General features: G+C 35.0%; 2 protein-coding genes across 2 annotated transcripts; both read right to left on the bottom strand.

The window, feature by feature from the left end:
* Positions 1-4,602: 4,602 nt before the first annotated feature.
* LOC123011952 (intraflagellar transport protein 52 homolog) lies at positions 4,603-7,353 on the bottom strand. The gene is made up of 8 exons (XM_044409681.1): positions 7,230-7,353; positions 7,059-7,180; positions 6,797-7,011; positions 6,474-6,704; positions 6,276-6,427; positions 6,052-6,196; positions 5,865-5,968; positions 4,603-4,920 (listed from the first exon to the last, which is right to left on the bottom strand). The coding sequence occupies exons 1-8, from the start codon at positions 7,248-7,250 to the stop codon at positions 4,648-4,650; spliced, it is 1,263 nt and encodes a 420-aa protein (XP_044265616.1). The 5' UTR covers positions 7,251-7,353; the 3' UTR covers positions 4,603-4,647.
* Positions 7,354-7,584: 231 nt separating this feature from the next.
* On the bottom strand, positions 7,585-12,504 carry LOC123011950 (transcriptional regulator ATRX). The gene is made up of 6 exons (XM_044409677.1): positions 12,223-12,504; positions 12,075-12,173; positions 8,294-12,020; positions 8,087-8,239; positions 7,884-8,033; positions 7,585-7,831 (listed from the first exon to the last, which is right to left on the bottom strand). Exons 1-6 carry the CDS (start codon positions 12,262-12,264, stop codon positions 7,623-7,625), a joined length of 4,380 nt encoding a protein of 1,459 aa, XP_044265612.1. The 5' UTR covers positions 12,265-12,504; the 3' UTR covers positions 7,585-7,622.
* Positions 12,505-13,271: the final 767 nt, after the last annotated feature.

Here is a 13,271-nt window from a genome sequence, read left to right on the forward strand (position 1 = left end):
TTAAATAACATTCTTGATAATAACAATTGTGTTAGTTTTTTTTCTCGGTTAGAGTATTTCTGTACTCTTCTATTACTAGGTCAATTTTCAACTCCAAGACTGTAAACACCCTGTATAACTGTTATCAAAATTGTCCGGTTTGACAATTTAAAGTTCAATATTTTGTTAATGAATTTGGAAAAGAAAAATATTTAATTGAAATAACTTCTATACATGATAAAATTCCTTCATTTTTTCTAATGGTAAATAATCGTGAAAATTACGTTTCAATTATTTCAGATTATTGGTAAAAAATAAGGTTTATTTGTTTCTGTCTACAGGGTGATTCTTAAATAGACCGACAAAATTTTATCACAGCTTCACAACGATAAATGGAGGCAAACTGTACAATTTTTAGGTGTATATCTTTTAGGGGCAAAACCCCCTTAATCCGTGCCACTTACGGCGTTTATGAATTGTTGCAATAATCAAGTACATTTTTATCAAATTAATACCATGGTTTCCACTACCTGTGCTAGTACTATTTACTATTTAACACATCAGTGGCGTACGCTTTACTTCGAAAATCACTTAAATAAATGTTATTTGGAGAACGGTTAAACAAAGAATTTTTTAAATATTTTTTCCAGTATGTTCTCATTTGATACCACCAAGGATAAAATTTTGTCGGTCTATTTAAGAATCATCCTGTATAGTTGTAGTTACTTTTTACAATTTTTTTTACAATATTTACTATACAGACCTATGTCCGGAAATGCTTCCTGTGGGAGTTAGAGCTTCCTGAAGACACAAAAAAGTATATTTTTTAATTATCTCAGAAATTGGTAGACATAGATTTATAAAAGTTTGCATCTGAAGTAATTTCTTGGTGTTGAAACTGTATGGAGTGTGAAAAATCGTGTACACTAATTAAGGGAGCGGAGGTATTAGGGTTAATCTATTTAAAGCGAAAAATTTTGATTTGGAAGAGGTTTTTTGATAATATATTTTGTTTGTCACATTCGCATTTATTGGCTAAGTTCCTTCAGAAAATGTTTGTGTCATATTTTTGTATGACGTACCGTTTTTGAGAAAAAAGTTTTCACATACAGGCTGTTCGGTCCAAGTCGCCCCGGCCGATAACACCTAAACTTACTTTTTTTTTTAACTATTTTTCAAATAATATTATTCATTCCGGGCTTTCTTAGTAAATGCATCAATTTTTTGCTACCAAATTTTTCAAATGGAACACTTATGTTTTTTTTGCTCGAAACAATAATAATTGGCATGAATACGGTAAACCACTATTTATTACATTTTACTTTATACAGGGTGCGCCAGAACTCGCGCCCCAGAGAAAAATGCCATCCATGTAACATAAGATACCAGGAACATGAAAAAAATGTTAAAAAAACTTTGACATTTATTTTTTGACATTTGACATTTTTTTATGTCTATTTAATAACTCTGATGATCTTGTATATGTTTTTTTATAATTATTTAGTAAAGGTACAAAAATTTTGCCAATAAAAAACACAAATAATCTTAAACAGCGTTACAATTTAGGATACATCTTCCTTGTTTCCACTTTTAATAGCCTGTAGCAAAAAATTTGGAAAATTATTTTTCCAACAGAAATAAATAGAGTCAATGAGCAAAATTTAAAACTCTTATTACTTCGAAATTTTAATAGATAGAATTTTTTAACATTTTTTCCATGCTCCTGGTATCTTACCTTACATGGCATTTTTCTCTGTGGCGCGAGTTCTGGCGCACCCTGTATAATGCACTCAGAAAACAATTTAAGTTTTAGAATTTCATTAGTAAATTTTGTAACGTAGGCGAATTTTACTTGTCAAGGTATTCATGCATGGATACCGTTTAACTGTTAGTTTGACAAAGCTTAATTTGTCAATAAATCTTATTGAGATCTCTAATAATGAATGATATTAATTACGATGAATTGGTAGATCAGCTTGAAGTGTTTTTCAAGTGCAGTAAAAATGGAGCGGAAGCTGAAAGACAGTTTAGAGAAAATAGAGTTCACCCAAATCGTTGGAAGTTTAGTTGAATTGAAAAACAACTAAGACGAACAGGTTCGCTTCTTAAAACTAAAAAATCTGTGGTCTGATGAAAAGACTTTCACTAATAGTGAAATGTTTAACAGATTAATTCATTATTATTGGTCCGAAAATAATCCTCATCTCGTCAGAAAACAAAATCATCAAAAGCGATTTAAAGTAAACGTTTGGTGTGGTATTTTAGAAAATCGTTTGATAGAACCTTACTTTTTCGATGGTAATTTTAGTGCCCATAYATATCATGAATTCCTCACTCAAGACTTATTAGAACATTTAGAGAACACGTTCCTGCAATCCAATATGTACAAATGAATTTCCAATAAGATGGTGCACCGCTGCACAATGCTAGGATTAACACAAATTTTTTAAATAATACTTTTGGACAGCAGTGGATTGGAACACGTGGACCCGTTAGATGGCCTACGAGATCAACTCTAGATTTTTTTTTATTGGGTTATGTTGGTGATCAGGTTTATCTTCCAAATGCTCCCAAAAATATTCAAGAGCTAAAAGACAGAATAACAAACGCTTGTGCAAACATTCATGAAGATTATTTACTGCGGGTAGTTACAAGTGTACGACAACGATGCCATTTATGTATTGAAAATAACGAATTTCAGTTTAAACATTTATTGTAAATTGTCATTTTCTTTTTTAAATTTCACATAGTGTTTGTTATCTTTCTCTTAGAATCGGTTTAATCATTAGAAATAGCATGATGATGAGAAAGTTCTCTGGCAACTCTTGGATATTCTTCGAGACTGATGACCAAACATTAAGATTCTTTTTTCTTGTTTTTCACTAACAAAGATTGGGTTTTTTCTTATAAGAAATGGTCATGTTGGTCGTTTTTCAATTCGACTGAATTTTCAACGATTTTGGTGAATTCTATTTGGATATTTTTCTCTACACTATTGACTTTTTTTAAGCCTTTGCTTCGTTTTTATTGCATTTGAAAAATATTTCAAACTTGTCTACCAATTGTCAAAAACTTACAAATTAGATTTGTCAAACCAACAATTAAACTGTATCCAAGCATTTTTTTATTCACACCTTTCCTTTAAAATTAAAAATGAGGCTACGCGACCAATTTCCTTATAAAAATCTAAGATTTAAGATGTTTTCTGATTGTATTGTGTTAAACAAAATGTAATAAACTGTGGTTACTGTATTTTTTATGTCAATTATTATTGTTTCGAAGAAAAAAAAACCATAGGTGTTCCATTTGAAAAACTAAATTTGGTGGCATTTCCGGCAACATCGGATGTGCTAAAAAAATTTGCTACATTTATTAAGAAAGCCAAGAATGAATAATATTACTTAAATATTTTCTTCCTGAAAAAAGAAGTAAGTTGAGTTGTTATCAGCCTTGGACCGAACACCCTGTATAAGATTAAATTATCGCTCTAGCTCCTTCAGGAAACATTTTTGAACATATATAGTTCATAAGAACTATTTTTCTTACTTTTCCAAGGAAACTATATGTACCTCCCAAAATCTTTAACGTATTTTTCCGGACACCTGTATACCAAGTATACGAATTTATTAAATTACGAGTTAAATAGTTTACATTAAAAATAAATAGGTAAACAGTGCAACTTCACATTTCTAAACATTTACTTATAAGTTTTTGCCATCTCAGTAAAAAGCAAGCTGCAAATGTTTCAGTAAAGTAACCTCACATTGAAACTCGTCGTACTCGAAAAACAACCACAAGTCGACGTCTCTCGCTTTTAAAAGTGGCTGTTAATTTCCGTGAAGAAGCAGAAAAAATATCGATTAACTAAATCGTTGCGCTTTTTCGCGTCCCCCGAACCGTACATACATTTCAATTACTTACCTAAAAATTAAACACGGCATATATTTGAAATTTAGCGATATGAATTAAGAGGAACTCTTAATAAATTAAGATGTAGCAGTTTTAAACACCTGGAAATGTTTACTGCTGGGACATATTGGCTTGATTTCATTAACTTCCTCACCGACGCGAGTCTATTACCACTCCCCGAACTCCCGAATTGTCCGCATTTTTTCGTGATGTGCGATAACACATAATTGCCAACAAAGCGGGTAGTCGGGAAACGGTTAAAAACGCAAAACAAGGTCGCAGCATGTGAATAGATCCGGGGCGTCATCGGTTGATAAATCGTGGCTGACGAGCGTCGTGTTTAAGGTCGCAGATCGCTTGTGCGCTCTGCAAACAGGTTGAGTCCGAAATACTACAACGTCGGGATGCTGGGGTAGTTCCAGATAGAAAGGGTTGATAGGTCAGAGGTCGCTACTGGACCGCTGAAGCTGGATACGCCACGAACGTCATCCAACTAGACGTTGTAACGGTTTAATCCAACAGGTTTATGTTTATGGATTTTCTCCGGTTCACTTCTGGTTATTCCGACGTTAACAAGGCTCCACTGGAACTATAATAATAAAAAAACGCTTCGCTATCAACGTCTGCATCGATATGGGGGATGAAAGCGCGGAATCCTCTAAAAACTTAAAGAAAAATAAAACACAATGCCACTGACAGGGACTATCATGAATTCCGAAATAAGTGCAATCTTTATTTCATTTTTTGTTTGGTTTACATTCATTTTATCGTATCGATACTCTTAAACTTCGCTATCTGCTCCCCCATGTGATGAAGAATGCTGGCCGCCCCGTCCATTTGTCCTTCCACTTTGACAATTTTACTGCACTCTTTAATATAAAATTGCAGATCGTCGTCGTCGATTTTGGTCGCTGTCATCGTGTACTTGTTCGTAAACTGGGCCAACTTTGAGAATACGGAACTGAACGCTTCATCTAAGTCGAACAGTTCTAAAGGAGGAGGCGGCAACTCGCGGAATGATGGGGGAAATACCTGCAAGTTAGTTTGACGTTAGACAAGGACGGACCCTCTTCGGCGACTAAGTACACCCGACACCCACGCTTCGGCGACTTAACCAAATCAAACAAGAGAGTTGTTGCAAGAATTAATGACGAGGACTGAGAAAGGAAAGTTATAAGAAAGTGATTATGTGAAATGTTTAACAAAATAATTTTTCGGAACCTTGCTGAAGAAGTCGCACAGTCGCATCAACCCGCCAACAACAAAATGTTATAAGCAAGTTATACTAATTAATCGTTAAGCTGACGATTGATGCATGTATTTAATCATAGAATAGATACGAAATAAATATGTTGTTACGATATGTGTGTTTTGCTTAGGGCGTATTATTTTGAATGAATAATGGACACACAAATACACAAGTTTTGTTTAAAAAATATAAATTTTGATCATTAATACACCTGTCCTAGAACTCGAAAGTCAGTGAATAATTATAAGATTTATAAGTTATAAGCTTTGTTTTAGAAACTATCGGAATTAAAAAAAAATAATTAAACTTTGTCATAAGCTTTTATAAGTATAAAATTAAGAATTAAAATTATTAAAAACAAATTTCAAAATTACTAAAATAAAGATGAGTACATTTTTTGTAACTACTTTATAAAATTTGATGGTTGAAAATTGAGATTTATCCTGACAGCAATGTTTTGCGTTGCATCATCATCTACTAGTGAACAAAGCAAAAACAATATTTATCTATATTCGAAAGACGTCGAAAGACATTTTATTAGAAAGTAGATACTTATTGGATTTTTTTGATTTTAGTGAATTACGCCAGTTAATTACATCATCGATGTGGTGACGAAAATTAATAGAACAGTTCGAAAAAGTTAAATGTGTTTTTCTCATTATTATGACATGCGGTGTTGGCCATGCCTGTGACCTAATCAAATTAATGAGTATTCAGTTTCACGTACCGCCGCCTGGAGGGGCGGCAGTGGCGCTTCAAACTTAGGCGTAATGATCTTGAGGGGCTGATGTTTCACTCCCAATTCGTCGTAGAGTTTGAGCGCTTCGGGAACTGCAAAACAAAGAGTCGTGTTGTACATTAAATTGTAAATAATAATATCGCTCGAACATTGCGAGCCGAGCATAGAGAATTACCCAAGTTTGTATTCATTGAGTATGTTTTATGGTCAAAAAGTTGGGTGTAATCTATGGAAACAGTATGACTTATCGCGTCGGTCAGACAAAGCTTGGGCCGTTCGGCCAACTCCGCCGTGTCTGGCACACTATGCTGGTCGGAAATCTGAAACAGGGGGCGTCAAAACATCACTCAGATATAGGCCTCATCACCCCTGCAGTTTTATCTCAAAGATGGAACTTACGTCGATGTCATCGTGATCCGAGGGGGCAAACCTGACGCTGTGCGAATTTGTGAGAAAGTCGAAGAGAAGTTCTCTGAACTTTTCGTTGGCTTCCTGGTCGATGTACTTATCGGCGAACATGTGACCGGAGCCCACGGCCACCAAACGGCCCCCTAGAAACTGAGTGAGAATGCCGCCCATGCCTCTGCCCGCACTCACCGCTGCTCGGGTCGTAATATAAAGCACCCAGGGGGCGATCCACGGGGAAAGATGCAGATCCACTTGTGAAAGCCACCACACTGGGTTTGCTAACGTTCATCGTGCAACCGAAAGGATATACGAGATTTATGTTAACTTTATCCCTATTTAGAGAGGTATTTATGGAGCTGTCGCCGATAAAACACTCCTTGGGGTGAAAATATTTGTAATAGTGAGTGCGTATCAAGGAATCTGAAACGTTTACAGTAAATTTTCAAAAGTGTCGCGTTTTTCTTTATAGGTATGGCGCAAATACAAAATATAAAAGTTCAAACAAAACACACCCATATTTGGAATTATCCCGAATTCTTCTAAGAGTATGTTGGTATTACTGGCATCCTCGTGGTTACTCTCAGCCAGTAGCACCAAAATTCGGCCTCCATCTTTGATAAATGATTTTAAACAATTCAGTTCGGTCTCTTCGAAAGGTTGCTGGCATCCTGGCAAAATCAGTAAAGTACAATTCTGTAACAACTGCGAACTTATCTCTTCTTTATTTCTACAAATTTGTTTAGAAAAACTCCTAAATTCTTATTTATTACTTACATTATCATTTTCCAATAAATTTTTAGCTTTCGCTGAAAAGCTTTGTAATTTTCATTGAGTTTAAACAATTCTTTTTTTGAATTGTTGAAAATGATTGTGTTTTTGTTGTCGGTAGATGGATTCTGTGGAAAAATAAGAAGTCGTTTGTGTTTTATAACAGATTCTACGTACCTCGACCGGTGCCATTTTCATATTTGTTTACTTCGACGGAGACGTCGGTCGCTAAGCAACGTTGATGTACAGGTCAAAATAATCAATTCATGTGTTTTGAAAATTTATTGAAAAAAATTTTTAGTTACATGTATTGGTTTATCGGATGTTTTTGTGGTCTTTCAAGTTTGTACCTACAATGTACTGTGATATTTGTAATAATTAGGAAACATAATATTTTTTCGAATTATAATAGACGGCGACATCTCGTGATAATAAGCCAAACGACGCATAATAACGTTCTACAGGTGTCTGCTATAAAACTAACTGACTTCTTAGTTAAAAGATGGGGCTGTCCAACAATTATTTTTAAATATTTTATGTATATTGTTTATTTTCAAAATAAAATGCAGATTACATCAGTACATGATCATTAAATTTAAATTCTTGTCGCAGAGTACCATCAAAAATGGCTTCAGCCGTAACAATTTTAATCTTCGGATTCTGTTTCACGATCTTATTACATTTACTCTTATTCTCTTCACATGACACAATATATAAATTATCAGAATCAGCTTTTGCTAAACTTCTTAAACATTTGCCTCCACATGCTTCAATGGCGCCTAAAAAAGAACAAATATCATAGCCAAAAAGACAAATATTTGAATTACAAACCCTTCAATACATCTGCTGCATTATTCACAATCAACTGGAATGAATGGTTCTCTAATAATTTCTTCTTGCTACTGCGATTTAACGATTCGCGTAACGAAAATTTCCATTTCTTCTCGGCTTCTTTGTCTTCAAGAATATAATCCCAAGGATCTACAAAAACAAGCTTCAAGTTGAATAGTCCTATATGCGTGAATGGAACATACCGACAAATACAGATGCTTTTTTGCATGCATGTAACCATTGTGGCGAACAAATGGGTTTGCTTTGAGCCACTGCACAGAGCAGTTTTTGTGAACGCTTAACATTTTCCGTGACCAGCACGGTGCAGGCGTCAACTGTTTCCACAATACTACCGCCTTAAATCAAATGATGAATTAAAAGAATACAATAAAATTGCACAACTCGCATACCTAAATGACGAATTAAAGATTCTAACTCAGGATTATCCATCATTGTAAACACTACTTTAGGTTTTAACTGCCTTTTGGATCTCTGTGGACTTCCTGATGTTGTTGGTGAAGAGGTTTCGATTAAGTTCTGTTTAGTTATAGTTTTATTTTTTTTCTCTTGTTCTTCTTCCTCCCTCTTCAATCGTCTACTATTTGCACTCAAACGTCTTCCCCTCTTTGTTGGCTCTTTAACTGTTTGATCTTGACTACTTGAAGTTGACGAGATACTCATTACATCGTCCTCTTTTTTTATTTTTACTCCTCTAGTAGTCATTTTGGATAGTTTTGACGTTTTCTTCGTAGCAGATTCATCAAATTTAGGGCTTTTGACATCAACAGCTTGTCCCCGATTACTTGAAGATGACGAGATACTGACAACATCATCCTCTTTTCCCAATCTCCCGCTTCTAGTAGTCATTTTTGAAGATTCAGCTTTTTCCTTCTTAATAGATTCGTCAGATTTATGCCTTTTGTTATCAACTGTTTGCTCCTGATTACTGGAAGTTGATGAAATACTCACTACATCTTCGTCTTTTTCTACTTTTCCTCTCCTTGTATTCATTCTTGATGTTGCAGGAAGCTTCTTTATAGCAGATTCTTCACATTTCGGAATTTTGGTTTCAAAAGCGTCTTCTGAATCATGTGTTCCTCTACGAACTCGTTTCCTTGGAGTACTTGTAGCAGGTTGAACTTTAAGATTTTTATTGAGAGGTGATTCTCTACCTTCCGCAGTATTGGTAGTTACTTTCTTTCTCAATTTATTAGATGTTTCTGTAGAGGTGAGAGTTTCTTCGTTTTTCCTCTTTCTTGTTATTGTTTTTTGTTCATCACTATTACTACTTTGAGATTCATTACACTGTTCTCTCCCACCTTTTCTTTTTCGACCTTTAGGAGTAATTCCTATAACATCCTCCTTGTCATCACCTTTAGCCTCCACAAGAGTTAATTTTTCATTACTTAAATCGTCTTTCTTTTTGGGCCTACCCTTTTTTTTACTTTCTTTCACCACATCATTAGTCGAGTTGCTAAAGGCACTATTATTTTGCTTCAATATATTTTTAGTATGATCGTCCTCTTTTGCCTTTTTTGCATCTACAATTCCAGGTTCAGTCAATGACACATCAGCTTTATTTTCAATATTGTCCTGTTCATTGTTTTTCGCTTCATCCGCATCTGGAGTATTTAGTGCTTGTTTTCTCCTTCCACTTCTAGTCATAATAGAATCCTTGTCAAAATTAATTTTTTCTTTGTTTCTACATTCCTCTGCTTCATCATCTTTTATTGATAAGTCCTGTTTACTTTTTCCTCCCTTCCCACTTTTCCCACTATTATCTTCCTTACTTTGACTTGCTTGTGAAGAGCTACTAATCGATTCTGTATCAAAACCAGATGTGGCTTCTTCCAACATTTTCTTCTCAATTGGTTCTTTTCCAATCAAAAACTTATTCCTCGTATAAGTTTTAACATTCTCATTATGCACATTTTGTATTTCCTGTGTTTCCTTTTCCATCCCTTCTCCTAAAATTTCTTTCACCGCTTCATCACTAAGCGGTTTAGACTGTTTAAAACTCATACTAAATACACTTCTTCTAACCAACTTGTCCGGTTCCTCATACATACTATCATCAATAATATCCTCGTGGGTTGTTTCCAAAACACTAACAAGCTGCTGGGTGGCCATTATACTTTGACTGGCAAATATTTCCGCCAACTGATCTTCGACTTTATTGAAATGCAAATTGTTAGGATCGCTATGTATTTCTTCAAGAGCTTGAGTTGGTTGAATAATAAAACTGTAGTCACCGCCCACTACTAACTTATTACCCAACGTTTCTGTCGTTTGTTTCTTAGATGATAAGCCTTCACTTAGCATACTTTCCAAAGCTTGAGTAGGCGGTAAAAACGCATCATCGTCTTTTTGTTTCGGTATCGCAAAAACATCTTTAGGTTGTTCAGAAGCTTCCCCACCATGTAAAGATTCCAAAGCTTGAGTAGGAGGAAGAAAGATATCGTCTTTTAAATTTGTCGAAGTTGAAGATTTCTCAAGCAAATTACTCCTCTTGTTATCGTTAGGTAGAGATTCCAAAGCATTTGGAGGCGGATCTTGGGCTTCTGTATTTTTGCAAATTGGGGATGTCTCTAAATTACTAATAGAATGCTCAATTTGTTCTTCCAAATCCGGATTTTCATCCATTTGCTCTAATAACTCCAACGTTTGAGTAGGTTGAAGATATAGTTCGTCATCTTCAACACCAGTGGACACCATTTGATCAGACACTGTATTTGCTTCCATTTGTTGAGTAGGCTGAATATATAAATCTTCCGTTTCCTGATCATTCACATCTACAATTTTACTTTTTTCTTCAACAAAGTCAAAATTATTTTGAGGAATTGACTGAACAAATTCATCTATAACTTCCTCATTTTGTCTCTTTTCCTGTTCCTTACTACTCCCCTCTTCGCCTGAATTTAATTTTAATTTAAGATCTTCCGATTCTTCACCAAGATCACTTACCGTAGCTTCACTATCTTTATCTTTAGTAGCAGCGCAGCCACCCTTATCTATTGGCAATTCAGTTATTTCTTCAATTTCCATTAATTTAGAGAAGTGTTTTTCATTAATAGATTCCTCTACTGCGTCTTTTTTAACTAACACAAGATATTCTACATCTTGCTTATTTTCTTCAAATTCATTTTGTAAAGTTTGATTTTTCATTTGTTCGCCAGTACGAGTTTCTTGATCCAATATTTTCTCATTTACCTTAAAATCTTTTTCCTTATTTTCAGATGAACTCTGAACCGTTGATTCTTCTTTTTTCTCCGTATTTTTTTCAACAGATTCATCAACTGATAAAACTAAACTATCCATTACAGAGTCATCCTTTATCTTTTTATTTAAATTTTCCACATTATCAGTAGCATTATCTTCGATTTCAGTTTCAGAGTCATCGCTTAGAACGTATTTTGACTTATTTTGATTCGGTTCATATTCTTCTGTATCTGAATCAGATTCAATAACATTAGAAGCCTTTTTTCTGACTGGACATATAACCGATTCATCATCTGACCCTGCTGAAAGATCAGAATTCTGTTTAACCTGTGAAGACGATTGTGAATCAGATTCAATTATATTACGAGTCCCCTTCCTAACAGGACATATAGCCGGCGCATCGTCTGACTCTACAGAACGACCAGAATTCAATGTAACCTGTGTAGACGGTTCTGGGGGCGAATTCGCCAGGGTTTGTGATTCTGTTGTTTTTTGCATTGTTATAAAATCAATTGAATCATTACTGTCATCACCGACTTCGTCAAAATTATGAATTTGAGTAGGCAGTTCATTAATACCGATTGCCCTTTCTTCGAAAATTTGAGTCGGCATTTCGTTAAAATTAATTCCTTCTGGTAGGGTTGGCACCTCGACTTGCTGAGTATTTGAAGAGTAAAAAGGCTCACTAAAATCTTGAGTCTCATCGTGGTTATTTGTGATGTGTTCATGACTGTCGAGTTTTTTGTATGTACAAAAAACATCCCCAAACTTGATTGAAGCCCCATTTTTTAAAGAATACAATTTTAGATGACTTAATTTCGTACTATCCAAAAATGTACCATTTACTGATTTTAAGTCGCTGATAAAATGTGTGTCTGCGTCGATTATGGTAATGATAGCATGTTGTTTACTAACATTCTACAAAATCCAAAATTTAAGGTTAGGAAAATTGGAAGTGCGTAGTTGTTTTACCGAATTTTTTATGTTGATAACAGCTTCCGGGTTCCTCCCTATGGTGTTTAGCCCTTCAAATACTGGATAAATTCTATTGTTGAGCATTAAACAACCGCACTATAATTTAAAAACATGTAAACATGACACGATAGAGGTTAAGTCTCACCGCATTATTTCCTTTTTCCTCAAATGTATTTGCCGCATCCATTTTGACTTGTAAATAGTCTCTTTAGTTAAAAATATTAAGTATAAAATATACACCTTCGCTGCTTCACAATACAAAAAGAAACCTCAAAAGTCTTACATGTTTTTAAAAGTTTGATGTGTCATTTTGACAATTTTGACATATCTGATTTTTCCACAATAGGTTTTTCACAACAATGTAAATTTTAAAAAATCATTCGCAGATATTTTAACCCCAATAATGAGTCACGAAATTTATATTAGATTTTATTGTGTATGATGTATTGAATATTATTTTAGGAAAGGTATGCAACTCTTTATACGAAAAATTTGTTAGTTGAGAGGCAGCCAGTAATACACATCAATAACCGGTTGCTATCGCGTCTCTTGCAAATATTTCATCCGCATATCGAAAAAGAAAAGCAAAGCCCCTGAAAGGTGTAGCAGCTGCAGGTGCATCCGCTTCGGACATATTTATCGCGGCCATAAACCACACGGTGATGGTAGAGCTGTCTTTTCACAAAACAACCTGCAGATATGAGAGCGAAGAAGCGAAATTAAAATAAATTGAGTTCGTTTCAGGAGTTTTTTTCAGCACAAAACGTGGACTACCCCGCTGCGTCCGAGTCTGGTGAACGTGACTATGCATCGTTCATCTCTTATAGTTTTTTATTTTTATAACACGTTACAATTACAGCCTTGAACAGAGGGTGGGCCCGAGATGAAAATCTTCGCACAAATCTCATTAGCGGCGTTCGCGGTTTTTAAGTAAAATTCCTGCCAAATTATGGGCATAATGCGGTGTAATTGGTCGATTGAGTGTCGCTGGCTTTGTGTGCGGTCTCATGAAAAGTTCAATAACATCAAAAAGACATAAAAATTAATGGCAGAAACCCCATCGGCCATAATAACTTCGCGTTTCATTAGATGGGTAAGGTCGGCGCTGATAAACCTGCGGGTCACACCTAGGACTTCGCGAACTCTCATTTATCGGTAACAGTTAGCTGGGGTAATCAGTGCTGGGTGTCGATG

The sequence above is a fragment of the Tribolium madens genome, unplaced genomic scaffold, assembly GCF_015345945.1.
Source record: "Tribolium madens isolate multiple individuals breed KSU strain unplaced genomic scaffold, Tmad_KSU_1.1 Scaffold_91;HRSCAF=231;Tcas5.2_LG7, whole genome shotgun sequence".
NCBI classification, from domain to species: domain Eukaryota; kingdom Metazoa; phylum Arthropoda; class Insecta; order Coleoptera; family Tenebrionidae; genus Tribolium; species Tribolium madens.

What these genes read in the sequence shown, in the direction of transcription:
- LOC123011952 (XM_044409681.1), bottom strand. Translation starts at nt 7,250, where the DNA reads ATGAAAATGGCACCGGTCGAG. An exon ending in TGAAAATGGCACCGGTCGAG is followed by an intron (nt 7,181 to 7,229) that starts GTACGTAGAATC and finishes ATTTTTCCACAG; the next exon opens with AATCCATCTACCGACAACAA. An exon ending in ATTTATTGGAAAATGATAAT is followed by an intron (nt 7,012 to 7,058) that starts GTAAGTAATAAA and finishes ACAAATTTGTAG; the next exon opens with AAATAAAGAAGAGATAAGTT.
- LOC123011950 (XM_044409677.1), bottom strand. Translation starts at nt 12,264, where the DNA reads ATGGATGCGGCAAATACATTTGAGGAAAAAGGAAATAATGCG. An exon ending in AAAAGCATCTGTATTTGTCG is followed by an intron (nt 8,034 to 8,086) that starts GTATGTTCCATT and finishes TTGTTTTTGTAG; the next exon opens with ATCCTTGGGATTATATTCTT. An exon ending in TGCAGCAGATGTATTGAAGG is followed by an intron (nt 7,832 to 7,883) that starts GTTTGTAATTCA and finishes GTTCTTTTTTAG; the next exon opens with GCGCCATTGAAGCATGTGGA.